This window comes from Macaca mulatta, chromosome 15, assembly GCF_049350105.2.
Source record: "Macaca mulatta isolate MMU2019108-1 chromosome 15, T2T-MMU8v2.0, whole genome shotgun sequence".
In the NCBI taxonomy this organism is placed as follows: Eukaryota; Metazoa; Chordata; class Mammalia; order Primates; family Cercopithecidae; genus Macaca; species Macaca mulatta.
In genome coordinates this window covers 96,395,795-96,411,866 of record NC_133420.1, presented here as the reverse complement: position 1 = coordinate 96,411,866, position 16,072 = coordinate 96,395,795, and the positions used below count along the sequence as shown (strand labels likewise).

The following is a 16,072-nucleotide window of genomic DNA, read 5'->3' as shown; positions in this document are numbered from 1 at the left end:
ATTTGTTGCTGGGAGTGTAAAATGCTAAAACCACTTTGGAAAAAAATTCTGGCTATTTCCTATAAAACTCATCATGTGCTTACTCTATGACCCAGGAATTTTACTCTTAGATTTTTGACTCAAGAGAAATGAAAAAAACTATGTATAGAAATATATTGGAATGAGAAAATTTATAGCAGCCATATTCATAATAGCCAAAACCTGGAAACAGCCTCAATATCCATCAAAATGAGAATAAACAAATTGTGGCTATTACTTAGCAATAAAAATGAACAATACTAATACTTGTAACAACATAGACAAGCCTGAAAACACTATGCCGAGTGACCTTAATGAAGAGAGTATATACTGAATTATTTCATTTATAGGAAGTTCTAGAAAAGACAAAGCTACTCTATGGTGGGAAAAATATCAGAACAGTGATGATTACCCCTGGCAGAATGGCAGTGGGGAATGACTGGGAAAGGGCATGAGGTAATTTTCAGGAATGATAGCATCTTAAGATTTGTGTATTTCAATGGACAGTTTGGAAATTTAACCTCAATAGAAACAAATAAAAATCATCAACAAATTTTGAATTCTAATTAATGATATGCAAGTTGAAATATATGGAGGTGAAATATGCTATTAAAATTCACTCTGAAATTCATGATTAAAGATAAGGTAGATTGATGGATAAATAGAGAGATAGATATATGGATAGATATATGATAAAGAAAGTTCCTCACTCTGGCTGACTCCAGATTCAGTTTAGAAATCAGTTTAACTTCTTTATCCCAAGGTAGTTAATAATAAAAGAGCTTTGGATATTTTAGCTAACCAGAGAAGAATTCATACCACTGCTGGCATTTTACACTGTATGTGGATTAACACCATATGTGAGATGGAAAAACTTATATCTAAGTTAAAGAAATGACACTCAATCATCCAAAGTTAACCCAAGGCATTGTTGGTTCTAATTTTCTTTATCAGACTGGAAATCTTTCAGAGGGTAGTTCAGTACTTTCTTAAAATACTTCTAGTTACACTTTCACTTACTTCTCTGTTGTTTGATTTTTGTTGTTCAGAGTCTAAAAATGCTCAATAAATGATTCAAAGACAAAAACAGGATGAAATCATTCTGACCAACACTTAAACTGAAAGTCACATTTCTGCAAACAACCTCATTTTCAAGGAGAATTGACCACAGTGGTGAAGATCTGGACAACCTTTGGTGGTCTCCCCTGCAGCTTTGGATGAAGGAAGACCAAAAGGAGGGCTAAGAATAAAAACATTCTCATACTCTAGGAAAAGATTGATTGTTCTCTAGCTATGGTATCAAGTAAGTACCAAGACCAGTTTAAAATCATTTCATCAATGCATGAGAATTGACTTGTATCAGGAAACATGCTTTGAAAGCCAACTAATCAGTAACCACTGAAAGTGAGCCAATCAGGAGATTCTTCTTTGAATAAGACAGGGGGTCTGGATAGGCACAAAACTTACCAGCATGAGACTCAAACTTCAGCAAAGCACTGCTGTACCCCAGAGTAATCAAGATGGACTCCTTCCCCACACAGCAACATTCAGTGTCTCTGTTGAGTAAGCATTTAAAGACACAGACACCATCGTCTATATAGAGTAAAAAGAAAAAAGGGATTAGATAAACTCACTTTGGCCTTTGTAAAAAGTATTCACAAGTGTCATTCCTACTTTTCTCTCATGTTCCCAAGGTTCCACTTCTGTCTTCTTGATATAATGCCTCCTAGACATATGTGAATATGAGAATCAGAGATGAGAAGAATCTAATCATGGCCAAATACCAATTCTCTGCATGTGGATTAAAGCAGAGCTCAACACTGACTCCTATTTATTGGCTCTTGCCTCTATGTCCAGGGCCCCATTGCCCACAATTCTTACAGTGCCCAAGTCAACTGTGTGCCTCCTGACAGCATCCCAGGAGAGTTAAGTCAATGTCTTGAAGACATTCTCGATCACCTGTTATTTGCCAGAGCTATCACAACAAATCTCCATTGTGTTATCATTGCCAAGGTTCCTAGTGAAGGCAAGACAGAAAGTTTTGGCCCAAATATGCACAGTTAATAAGTGGCAGAATTGGAATTCAAACCTAGGTGTTGTTAAAAGAAAAACTTTAGGCCAGGCACGGTGGCTCACGCCTGTAATCCCAGCACTTTGGGAGGCCGAGGCGGGCGGATCACGAGGTCAGGAGATCAAGACCATCCTGGCTAACACGGTGAAACCCTGTCTCTACTAAAAAGTACCAAAAAAATTAGCCAGGCATGGTGGCGGGCGCATAGTCCCAGCTACTCAGGAGGCTGAGGCAGGAGACTGGCGTGAACCCAGAAGGCAGAGCATGCAGTGAGCCAAGACTGAGTCACTGCACTCCAGCCTGGGCGACAGAGTGAGACTCCATCTCAAAAAAAGAAAAAAGAAAAACTTTAAACAAATTAAATCCAACAGTGTTTAATTAAGCAAAGAATCCTTCATGAATCAGACAACTCCCAAACTAGAATAGGTTCAGAGCCACTGTGACTCTGCAATGTGATCTGGGAGGATTTACTGATAGAAAACAGCAAAGTGATGTACAGAGAAAGGAACGAAGTGAGGTGCAGCAACAGCTGGATTGATTCGAGCTTGGCTTTGGTCTTATCTGAATAGTTGGTTGCCTGTGATTGGCTGAAGCTTGGTGATTGGTACAAGAGTAGATTACAGTCTGTTCACACATCCCATTATGTTACTATGTTCACTATGTCCAGAGAAACCTTTAGGCTGAATTTACAAGGAGGTAGCTTTAGGCTAAACTAAACAGTATTTGACTCCAAAGCTCATGTTCCTTCTACCACAATGTGCTGACGAAATCATGATAAAGACAGAGCTTAGATAGTTGAGAACTTACTTGCTAAACCTCCTTTTACAGGTTACACAGGTCGTTAGCACAGTGTGATGTAGTGTGGTGGAAAAAGCAATGAACTTGGGGTTTAACTGTTATCTTTGAAAGCCAACAGGAACTTCAATTACCTAATCACACTGAGTCATATTTTTTAATCAATCATGTAAAATTAAAATATTGGTGCTTATTTCATAGGCTTTGGTGAAGACTGAATAATAAAGGTAAAATAATTTCTCAACTACTATTAAAATAATAAGGGATTATTATTGTTTCATCCATTTTTAAGACAGATTTTTTTTTTTTTTTTGAGACAGAGTTTTGCTCTTGTTGCCCAGGCTGGAGTGTGGTGGCATGATCTTGGCTCACTACAACCTCCACCTTCCAGGTTCAAGTGATTCTCCTGCCTCAGTCTCCCAAGTAGCTGGGATTACAGGCATGCGCCACTACGCCCAGCTAATTTTTTTGTATTTTTAGTAGAGACAGGGTTTCTCCATGTTGGCCAGCTGGTCTCAAACTCCTGACCTCAGGTGACCCACCCGCCTCAGCCTCCCAAAGTGCTGGGATTACAGGTGTGAGCCACCGCCCCCGGCCACCAAGATAGATTCTTATGGCCTTTCATTCTTTCTTATAAAATCAAATACAGAAAGTGTAACTTTAAGACATAATTATATGTAAAATTCTACTGTTACACATCAGCATATGCACCTTCACGCACACACATTCAACGCACACACACTCACATACACAGAGTTAAGATGACCAAATATTTTCAAATGTTTTCATCTGTTACTTCAAGTGAATGAGTATCTCTTGATGAAAGCATTCACAAATATTTGTCACAAAATGTCTTGGCTGGTTAAATAGTACAGATGTTTTGAAAACATTTTCCTGGCATCAAATATGATTACAGGTTTAGGTATTACAGTCCAGTCAGTGTCTCAAAGGCATCAGTGCCTCCTTTCAGGGAAGTAACCATGGATGCAGATGCAGAACAAGGGATGCTGGGGCTCTTCTAAGTATGTTATCTTGAAATCATAAGAAATGTTTTTCAAGAAATTAGAATTTTTAGTATTTTGCCAACTGTTCCTCCTATGGTTTAGAAGTAGAATAAGATAAAGAAGGGAGGAGGATTCTAGGCTCCTACTGTTTCTGGTACATACATGATTATTGTAGTCTGTAAGCTCTTTGCTGGCAGTAGTAATTTTACTTTATTTTCAGAATCAATGCCTTTTTTTTCTCAGTCAAAACTCAAGCACAGTGCCTCATACTTAATAGATATTTGTTGAATCAGTAAAAGCATTTCTCCACGTATTGGTACCATCCCAGAAGAGATAAAAACCTTCAAAATTTATCTGGTTCAATTTACTTTATTCTGAAAGGATCAGAATTTCTGTTTTGTAGTTGTTCGTTTTGTTGTGATTTGATTACAACATAAATTGAGTTTTTTCCCTATTTTTATAAATTGCAAAACGTCTGTCTATATATTATTCTCTTTCTTCACCTCTCCCTATCCTCTGTTAAAATATGGGTGGAGAAGGTATTTTTAAGCATGCCATAAAATCCAGAAAGTACAAGTAACTACTCAAAAATTTAAAATATACCGATGTAAAACAATTTTAAACACTTTAAACAAAATTGAAAAACAGTGATAAGCTGGGAAAATATTTTCAACATACATAAAGACTTAATATTCCCAATATACAATTAACTCTAAAAAATAAGAAGCAAGCATCCCTATTGAAAAGTCAGTAAGAGGCTGGGTGCAGTGGCTCACTCCTGTAATCCCAGCACTTTGGGAGACTAAGGCTGTTGGATCTTTTGAGCCCAGGAGTTCAAGACCAGCCTGGGCAACACATTGAAACCCCATCTCTACTAAAAATACAAAAAATAGCCAAGTGTGGTGGCCCATGGGGGCTGAGGTGGGAAGATCACCTGAGCCTTGGGAGGTCGAGGCTGCAGTGAGCTGTGATTGAGCCACTGCCCTCCAGCCTGGGCAAGAGAGTGAAACCCTGTCTCAAAAAAATAAAAATAAAAATAGAATAAAAGTTAATAAGAGGCATTAGCAACTAGAAAAACGCTAATAGCAAAAAAAGTGAAAAAACAATCTCAGTAATAATAATAAATTAAAAAAATGAAGTCTTTATCTCACTAAAATTTTAAAAATATATTGATAATATCAAATGTTGGAGAGAATATAAGAAAATTGTGAATGACTATTATTGGAACCGTACATTTCTGTATTTCTGGAATGTATTCTGCCCTTATGAATCAAAATCTAAAATTTATGTATTCTTTGCTAGACATTCTACTTATCATTATTTCTTCCAGGCTGTACTTTTTCAAGTGTGAATGGATGCATATTCAAGGATGTTCTTAGAGTTGTTTACTATAGCTAGAAAATTCAAAGAAGCTGAGTCCATCACTTAACACAGTTGGTTAAATCAAATACAGTACATCTCCATGTTCAGGTTGCAGACAGCAAGTATCTATCTTAGTAGCAATTTAATTTTGTTTTTATCTTCACAGAAAGCTGTTTAAGGCCAGGCACCGTGGCTCACACCTGTAATCCCAGCATTTTGGGAGGCCGAGGCAGGCGGATCACCTGAGGTCAGGAGTTGAAGACCAGCTGGCCAACATGGCAAAACCCTGTCTCTATAAAAATACAAAAATTAGCCGGACATGATGGTGGGTGCCTGTAATCCCAGCTACTCGGGAGGCTGAGGCAGGAAATCGCCTGAATACGGGAGGCGGAGGTTGTAGTGAGCCGAGATCGTGCCATTGATTGAACTCCAGCCTGGGCGACAGAGCGAGACTCCATCTCGAAAAGGAAAAAAAGAAAAGAAAAGAAAGCTGTTTAAAAAGATACTCACCAAAGTGGGACTTGAACAGTGAAAACACATGGACACAGGGAGGGGAACATCACACACTGGGGCCTGTCAGGGAGCGGAGGACTAGCGGAGGGATATATATCATTAGGAGAAATACATAATGTAGATGACGGGCTGACGGGTGCAGCAAACCACCGTGGCACGTGTTTACCTGTGTAACAAACCTGCACGTTCTGCACAGGTACCCCAGAACTTAAAGTATAATAGTAATAATAATAATAATAAAACATACTGACCAAAATGTCAGCAGTGGTTCCCTCTTGATGGGGAGATTTGGGGTCATTTTAATTTTTCCCTCTATACAGTTCTGCCTTGTTTGACATTTCTAGGTGACTACTTATTTTTATAATCAGAAACAAACAAAAAGAAACAAACAAAAAACGAACAAAAACAAGAAAACTATTTTCATTTGGTAAAAAGCAATCAAACAAAAAACAAACTACCATTAGTGTATTTCACCAGCCTCATTCTTTTAATTTTTTCTTTTATTAGATATTCATTGGTATTTCACTAAAACATATTTATTAAGGAATTACTACATCCAATATTACTATTATTCTAAAGTGTGGTAGTGGGATCACAGCTCACTGCACCTCCCCTTCCTGTGCTGAAGCCGTCCTCCCACCTCAGCCTCCTGAGTAGCTGGGACTACAGGCCCACATCACCCTGCCCGGCTAAGAGTTTTTGTATTTTTTTTTTTTTTTTTTTGGCAGAGATGGGGTTTCACCATGTTGCCTGGGCTGCTCTCCAATTCCTGGGCTCAAGTGATCTACCTACCCCAACCTCTCGAAGTACTAGGAATACAAGTGTGAGCCACCATGCCCGGCCTAATTCCCATTTTTAATCATCCATAAGAATGAACATCTTCCCATGTCTTTTTGCTAATGGTATAACTTCTTGTGTTGCATATTTTCCTGTCCTGTACTAACCAGGTTAATACATAAAACAAACATTCTAAATGATTTCTGTTAACTAATGAAATCAAGATTAAATTGCAGCTATTTTAGGGGAAAATATATTACCAAGTGAGAAATATATCTTTTTTAGTATAAAAATTTACATTAGAAAAATGAAATATGATTTAAAAATTATTGCAGAACACACATAACTCTAACAACAAGAAACGCCACAACCCTGATGGAGAATGAAGTGGTGGGGACTCTCTCCCAGGTGCCTTAGGCTGAGACTCAGGGCAGTTACCTTTCTATGACTTTATTATTGCTGCTACTACTATGAATAACTATAAATAACTACATTTGCAGAACATTCTGACTCCCTTTCACAATCATCTCATTTCGTCTTTTCAGTGGCCCAGTTGGTTGACTGCCTCTGTATATTTACTATCATTTTACTTTTGAACTTTGCTTCCATCAGCAGGACTCTGCTACTTCTTCAAAGGGCAAGGCCTATGCATCAAGGAACAGCAAAGGAACAAGCAGAAAAAGTTCATATCCACAGAACTTAGTCAGCTTTAGGAAAGCCCAAGCCTTGATGAAAAATCACATTTGCCCAGAGGTCTCTCAAAGAAAATTATGACGATGGTGACTCCAGACCCTTACTCTACCCCACTCCCTCAGCCTCTTCTGACAAAACTTCCAAAGGCACACCAAGAAATCCAGGATTCACTCATTTTACAAGTGCAGATGAGTAACCACAGAAAATGCCACAGAGTAAAGTCAAGAGTATTGTCCTTCCTTCTCTTAACCAACATTTCTCTACTTTTTAAATATATACCCCTTTCCTTTCAGCCTATACAAATGCAAAAGTCCAATCTTCATAGGAAAACTACAACACTAGTTGACCAAGAATATTAGAAATCAGGCAAAGTCTAGAACAGGGGTTCTACAAAATATTTTTATTCATAAATTATACTAAACAGAACATAACTCATTATCTAATAATATAGTACAGATGCAAACTCTATGCTAAGTGACCCTCTTAATATTTCCCTATCTAGAAATAGGAAGTTAGTCTACCTAAGGACTGTATTTCCCAGAAATCGGTAACTAAAAATAATTACCTAGGCAGTACCTATACAGATGGAATAAAGTATATAGATAACTGTGTAGTTATTATTTTTAATAAACAACCACAGAAAATGAATGAAAAGAAAGATTTGTTCCATAATCCAAAAAGAAAGAAACTTCCATAATGCATGATTCTGGAACTCCCAAAAAACCTAATATTAAAATTAGCTATCAATACTAATCATATTATACAGTTTTTTATGAGATGTGACAAAAACAGTAATAAATTGCATATTCACAGCTTCTCTCACTTCTCTACCTAGTAAGGAGAATTTTGTTTCTAAGATTAGATTTTAGTTTTCTTTTTCTTTTTCTTTTTTTTTTTCTGAAGTGATGATAGTGAAGAAAAACTGAAAAGGATTGATTCAGGTTGAAAGGGGCCAAAAGTTAATAGCAGAGGAGAAATGAAGAGAATGGAAAAATAAACTAGAAATGAAAGATTTGGAAGAGGCTTTAGAGTTAAGACAAGAGGTTGAACCAAATATGAGATTACCACAAGAGATGGAAAGACAGCTTTTAAAGAGCATATGTCAAACTCAAAATACAGATACTAATAATATCACCACCAAATATGAGTACTGAAACCGTTGTTTGGTTTTGTTATAGGTTTGGTTTGGGAGATTATTTAGGTGAGTCTGAGGTAAACTCATGAATCCTTTAAATCTGAGTCTATAGGTTAAATACAGGAAGTCAGAGATTTCAAGTATGACAAGAATTCAGCACATTGTTGCAGGCTTGAAGACGAAGGGAACAAGGAATGTGGGTGGCCTCTAGATGGTGAGAGCAACTCAGTCTTACAACCACAAGGAACTGAATTCAGCTAACCACAAGATGAGCTGGGAAGCAGATTTTTTTTTCTCAGATCCACCAGACTAGAGCTCAATCCAGCCAGTACTTTGATTTCAGCCTTCTGAAACCCTGCAGAGAATTCAGCTACATTTTGCTGAACTTGTAACCTACTGAAACTGTGAGCTAATATTGGGTTATTGTTTTAAGCCACTAAGATTGGGGTAGTTTGTTAAGCAGCAATACAAATCTAGTACAGGCAGCTAGTCACCAGATTACCCTATATGAAGCCTAGAAGTCATACCAATAATCAAAACTTCAAAACTGCTTCTTAGAACCTCACATCAAAATGAATGATCAGCCAAAGTATACTAGCTATTTGAGGAAAGCCTCCAAAATGAAAAGAAAAGCAAAAACAGAAATAGAACTTCAAGGAGACAGAGATGAAACAGAAAACAGTAGAAAAAATTTAATATAATTAATATAGAAGACTTTTTCATTCAACAGTTGTTTATTAAGCACCTGTAAGTGTCAGGTAGCATTTTAGAAGCTAAGAAATCAGGAAAAAATATTGTGTTAATAAACTACCAACAGAATACTACGAAAAAGAAACAAAGCAAAGAAAAACAGTGAATTTTTAAATGTAGCTGAAATAAAACATTCAATAGAAGAATTAAATGGTAAGTCAAGAAAATCACCTAAAAATAATAGAACAAGAAGAAAAATGACAAAGAAAAGATGAGAGAAAAGAGAAGAATATTAAATAATTACTTTTGATGTTCCACTGTTCAGCCAATAGAAGTTCATTCATTCATTCAGAATGAATGAATAGAGAAAGCAGAGGGGAAGAATTTAGCAAAGAAACCAGGAATTTTTCAGAAATCAAGGACACGTGTCTCCAGGTGATAAAGACTCCTCAAGTATCTAGATCAGTGAATGAAAAATTACATACACCAAGGCAAATTGTTGTGAAGTTCAGAGCATAGGGATAAAATTAAAATCCTAAAAGCCTCCAGAGAAAGAAAAAACAAAATAGGGCACAGATGAAAGAAGTGAAATAGAGTGACAGTGGACTTCCATAGTGACCCTGGAGGCTTGAGGTAAATTGAAGAATTTCTTTACAATCATAGGGCAAAATAATTTTCTATACCTAATCAATCAATCAATCATGCAAAGGTAGGTTAATACATTTCCAGGCATACAATAATTCAAATGGCTTACCTTCCAAGAACTTTTTATTAGGAAACTACTGGAGAACATCTCAGTAATAATAACCAATACAGAGAAGTAGCTGGAAAAAACAGAGAGAAGGTTTTTCTCTAATATCCAGTATGAGGGATGAGTAATGGAAAGTATCATGATGACAGCCATGTCACAGGTGGAAGCTTTAAACAAAAAAATGTTTGCAAGATAGGAAATTTCGCAGCTGCAATGAAGGATATCTGCATAAGTGCACGAATATTATAATACAACCACACTGGAAAGGGGCAGGAAGAGAAGTGAGGCTATGCGGATACTGTGAGGGTGTTGGATTTTCACCCACTAGAGTCATTAGGGAATGTCCAACATTGATAAATCAACAAACATCATCAAAAACATATTCTTTAGAAAATGGAATCAACACTAGAAAAAAAAGGAAAACAGCTAGTTTAGCTAAAAATGGTTGCCTCTAGGGAGTGGACTCAGGAGAAGTGATGGTTCAAGGAACTTTCATTTTTCATTATAAGCTCTAAAGTCCTATTTGAATTTTAATTACCTGTATGTGTTATTTTGAAAAAACAATTTGAATTAACAATAAATAACATCTACTTAGTGCTTACTTTATGCTAAACACAGTGCAAGACACTTCATGTACATAATCTCATGTAATCCTGAAAACCCTCTGACATGGGAAATGTTACTCCGTTTTTTTTAGACTGTGGATCTGAAGTATCCAGCGATTAAGCTCCCAGCCTGGGATTACACAGTTGCTAGCGTATCCGTGATTTAAACCCAGGAAGCTTCATTCCAGAGGCCACATTCTTAACAAAACACCACATGTTCTCACTCGTAGGTGGGAACTGAACAATGAGATCACTTGGACTCGAGAAGGGGAACATCACACACTGGGGCCTATTATGGGGAGGGGGGAGGGGGGAGGGATTGCATTGGGTGTTATATGATGTAAAGGACGAGTTGATGGGTGCTGACGAGTTGATGGGTGCAGCACACCAACATGGCACAAGTATACATATGTAACAAACCTGCACGTTATGCACATGTACCCTAGAACTTAAAGTATAACAATAATTTAAAAAAAAAAACAAAAAATAATTCTATTTTAATTGAGAAAAATAGAAATAAAAGAAATGATTAGTAAAGTTATAACTGGGTTAATTTATTTGCTGGGTAATTCAACTTAAAAATAATTTTTTTATTAATAGTAAGGTGATGAGCAAAAATGAACATATTGCTTAAGCTATTAGATATTTCACTTTACATTTTCTTTTCATGATTTTAAAGATTATAATGACAACAAAAATTATAGTACAAAGGAAAAATGCAGACTACAAATTTGTAAACACTGCTTGATCACAAACATGTAAATCCTGAGATTCAGGATGAAAAGATAGATTTTATTTTCCCTTTGTACGCCAATAAAAACAGTTAATATAAAAAAAAAGAAAAGAATAGGGAGAGAAGGTAGAGAACTAGGTGGATGCATTTGCGTAGAGGTCAAGATGCATTTTGAATAGAAAAGCCCTGAACCCCTAGACTCTATTCTTTTTTGAAATGCTATATTACCATAATGATTTGCTGGCCCAACGTGGGCAGATTTCTTTGACAGGAAAAGCCAGTAAATTCCCCAATGAGAAATTCACCATGAGGAAAGGGAGAGTCTGGACCAGGGGCATGTGTTCAATAGTAGATTGTGGGGTTTTCGGGTATTCTGGTTCTGGCACAGTATGGCTGAATCTGGAAGCTTCTTTATGTCCGCTACCCAGGCACAGTACCGAGCAGCTGAGTGTGAGCCAATGAGTTATCACCTTGAGTGTGCACATATAGAGATTCCCTGCATAGCAATGCGGAAATGAGGGGTCTTCGGTTTTTCATATTTGTCAGCCGACAGTTTCTAAACCCCACCCCTCCATCTGCCTCTTGTGCCCCACATCTAGATAAACTGATAAGAAAGCCTAGATTATCCCTCCTGATTCAAACAGGCAATCCCTTGCCCATGTGCAGGAACTTCCACCCTGGTCCCACCTCCTGACCACAATAAAAACCTAGGCCAGTCTCCTTTCCTTGCTTTCTTTCAAGTCATTCAGAACTCCTTGAGAGGTCTGCCCTGCTCTTGCTAGAGATCTAAATTACATAAGCAATAAACTTTTGCATAGCCTCTTGGTGTGTGTGGGGTCGTCAATCTCAACATTTGCACAAAACAGCGTGGTAGTCCATCTGCCACTGCAGGTAACCGTAACAATTGGATGAAGGCAGGCAAGACTGTGGGGCATCAGTTTTCAAAAGCAACAGCACTCGTACTGGTAGCAATGACAGTCAAAACTGGTGAATGACCAATTTCGAGTCAGCCCCTTTGGTTCTCGCATGCTTGAAAGTAGGATTGGCCAAAGTAGGGTTGGCCCCTCATAATAAGTAAAACCTTGAAGTTCTTAGATGAAAAGTGAGAGAGACATTGAGGAAAACGTTTACTTAATGTGGTTAAGAAGAGCCTCAAAATGATTAAGTGGAAAAATAAAAGTGATGTCATTATAACTGAACATCAAGTTAGCGAAGCTCATGTTGTCAGACTATTATTTGAGAGTCACTTGAGAGAGAAGCAGAAGGAATTGCAAGCGTTTTTGTTTGTTTGTTTGTTTTTTGTTTTTTGTTTTTTGTTTTTTTGCATGCCTCTGTGTCACAGATACTATAAAGGGAACATAATGTAAACAGTTCATGGAAGGTAGGTCATAATATCTCCATGTTACAGATAAAGAAACTGAGGCTCACATACATTTGTATAACTTGTCTAAGATCACAAAAGATAGGTGCAGCTGGGAAGACATCCCCTGCCAAAATGATTATCCTCAACTGGACTCTGAAATTCTACCTGAAAATTCGACCATTTAAAATTTATTTCTTAGGACTTTCCACTCTTTAAGAACCTTTTGTATCTAAAACATAAGTTCCTTTCTAGTAGGTTAATGCCTTAATACCTTATGAAAGGGAAGAAGGCTGATGGGTAACAGGGAAGAAAAGTATGAGGTTACTTGTTAAAAGGAAGATGAGTGCTTGAGAACAGAGCAAAGGTGCTGGTGAAATGGCTAAAAAAAGAAAAACACCGCCCAGGCAGATGCTGGCTGGAGTATGGTGCAGAGAAAAGATGTCCTGGATATGCCCTACCATCCTGGAATGTCAAAGCTCTACTTGACCCTTACAGATAACCTAGCCCAATTTTACAAATGGAGAAACTGAACCTCAAAGATGTAGTTACTTCCCTTGGTTAATACCCATGTGTTGTTAATACCCATGTATTGCAGGACTAGAATGAGGGTCAGCCAGTGCTAGTCTCTATCTCAGGGCCACTTCGGTTCATTTGTCATGCAGAATGATGTCTTCCCTTTAGCATTTACTAGATCTAGACTATGACCAAATCCAATCCAGGCATTATATGAAAGCCTCTACTATTTGGAGGAAAAAATATTCTATCAAAACTTTAGTCCATTTGCATTTCCACTTTAATGGAAAATGTTATTGAGATCAGTAAGTTCATATGCAGTTGTACAAAATAAATATAAAGTTACCATGTACATATCACCTAGTTTCCTCAAATGATAATATTTTGCAATGGTAATATTTAGCATTTTGCAATGGTAACATTTAGTATACTATCACAACCAGGTTATTGACATTGATACAATCCACCAATCTTATTCAAATGTCTTCAGTTTTACTTGTAATCATATATTCATGCCTCTATGTGTATATGTGTATTTTATCACATGTGTAAATCTGTACATTCACTACAACAGTCAAGATACTCACAAGTATTCTTTATGTTGTCCGTTTATAACTACACCACCTCCTTCCCACCCCACCCTACTTCTCTAACCTCTGTCAACCGCTAATCTATTCTCTATTTCTAAAAATTGATCATTTCAAAAATATTATGTAAGTGGAGTTATGTAGTAAATAACCTTTTAGTATTTGGCTTTTTTTTTTCCCACATATCAAAGTTCCCTGGAGATTCAGCCAAATTGTTGCATGCATCAATATTTCATTCCTTTTTATTTCTGAGTAGTATTCCATGATGTGGATTTATCACAGTTTGTGGAATCATTCAAATGCTGAACCATTTATCTGGGTCGGTTTTGTTTTGGGCTAATACTAATAAAATTGCTATGAACATTTATGTGCAAGTTTGTGTGAACATAAGTTTTCATTTTCCTGGGATAAAAGCCCAAGGGTGCAATTGCTGCGTTGTGTGGTAACCGCACTTACAGTTTTATAAGAAACTGCCAAATTGTTTTCCATTGTGACTGTGCCACATAACATTCCCATCAGCAATAGAGGAATGATCCAATTTCTCCATATTCTCAGAAACATTTGGTGTTGTCACTATTTTTTATTTTAGACATCTTGATAGTTGTATAGTGATATCTCATTGTGGGTTTAATTTGCATTTCCCTGATGACTTTTGATGCTGAACATCTTTTCACATGGCTATTTGTCATCTGTATATCCTCTTTGGTGAATGTCTGTTCATGTCTTTTACCCATTTTCAAATTTGATTGTTTTTTTACTGTTGAGTTTTAAGAGTTCTTCACATAGCCTAGATACTAGCCCTTTGTCTGGTGTGTGGCTTGCAAATGTTTTCACCCATTCTGTACCTTATCTTTTCATCCTTTTTAACAAAATCTTTTACAGATCCAAAGTTTTTAATTTTGATAAGGTTCAACTTAACAATTTTTCCTTTTATGGATTGTACTTTTGGTGCCAAGTCTAAGAACATTTTGCTTGAATCCCTTGACGTTGCCCATTCTATGGTCTCATTGCACCTCAACTGGACAACCATGATAGTCTCTCCACTGCTATCTGCTCCTGCCATTGAAAATGAATTCATCCTACCCCAAACTGCCAGACTGTAATTAATGTAGCACAGGTACAATCACAGAAATGCTGTCCTCAAAGCTTCAGAGGTCCCCACTGAATACTAAAGTACAATCTCTCCTGCCTAGAATTGTAACTCATGCACCCCACCTGCCACTTTTTCTGCTTCTACCCAGCCAACTCCCTTCCCCCTTAATATGCCATATTCTGGACAAAACAACTACTAGCTGCTTTCCAAGAAGCACTTATAATTATGGTAGTGGTAGGGATGTGAACTGGGAAGAATGGACTTCTGAAGTGATACATAAAACTCCCTTTCCACCACTGAAAATTCTACCTAACTTATCAATACCCATTTAAAATGCCACCGTCTCCATGGAACTGTTCTTGATTGCCCCCAACTGGCATGTGTTATCTCCCTCACTCCACTAAACTAACAGCACATTGCACCTCTCTTACCACACTTATTTCATTCTCCCATTTGTACCCCAGTCTTATACATTTTGCAAGATGTCAGTCTGCCCAACGGCAGGAATTGTGTCCTCCTCATCTTTGATCCCCCTGCAGGACCTGGTACACAAAAAGGACCCAGAATTGTTTATTTGACTGGAACCACATCAGCATCACACCAGTTCAGATGCACATGGCCTATTCACCATATAAAACAAAATAAAAAAGCAAACTATGCTCATTTTTCTAGCCTCCAGGCCAGCTTTAAGATTTTTCCTAACCATTTCCTCCTTTCTTCCACATCCTTCCCTCTACACATAACCAAAGCAGAAAGAAGAAAAAGAAATAAACGCTGAAGCTGACGCCACACTGAAATTTTATTTTATTTCTTTATTTTTTACAGGGCTTTGATGCCTGGGTCTGAAAAAGGCACTGACTCCTGCCAAATGTTGTTGGTTTGTTTTTTATTTTTTAATTTTCAAAAAATTTTATGGGTTCAAGGTAGGTGTACACATTTATGGTATACATAAGATACTTTGATACAGGCATGCAACAAGCAATAATCACATTATGGAAAATGGAGAATCCATCCCCTGAAGCATTTATTCTTTGTGTTACAAACAATACAGTTATGCTCTTTGAGTTATTTTTTTTTTAATTTATTTATTATTATTATACTTTAAGTTGTAGGGTACATGTGCATAACGTGCAGGTTTGTTACATATGTATACTTGTGCCATGTTGCTGTGCTGCACCCATCAACTCGTCATTTACATCAGGTATAACTCCCAATGCAATCCCTCCCCCCTCCCCCCTCCCCCCATTCCCATGATAGGCCCCGGTGTGTGATGTTCCCCTTCCTGAGTCCGAGTGATCTCATTGTTCAGTTCCCACCTATGAGTGAGAACATGCGGTGTTTGGTTTTCTGTTCTTGTGATAGTTTGCTA

At 37.4% G+C, this 16,072-nt stretch overlaps 1 protein-coding gene across 1 annotated transcript in view; it reads right to left on the bottom strand.

Moving 5' to 3' along the window:
• The window catches only part of LOC100424819 (histone-arginine methyltransferase CARM1-like), a 255,681-nt gene that overhangs the window by 145,363 nt on the left and 94,246 nt on the right, over positions 1-16,072 (bottom strand). Inside the window, 1 exon segment of the mRNA XM_077966419.1 lies at positions 1,486-1,611. Coding sequence (XP_077822545.1) covers positions 1,486-1,611 — 126 coding nt within the window.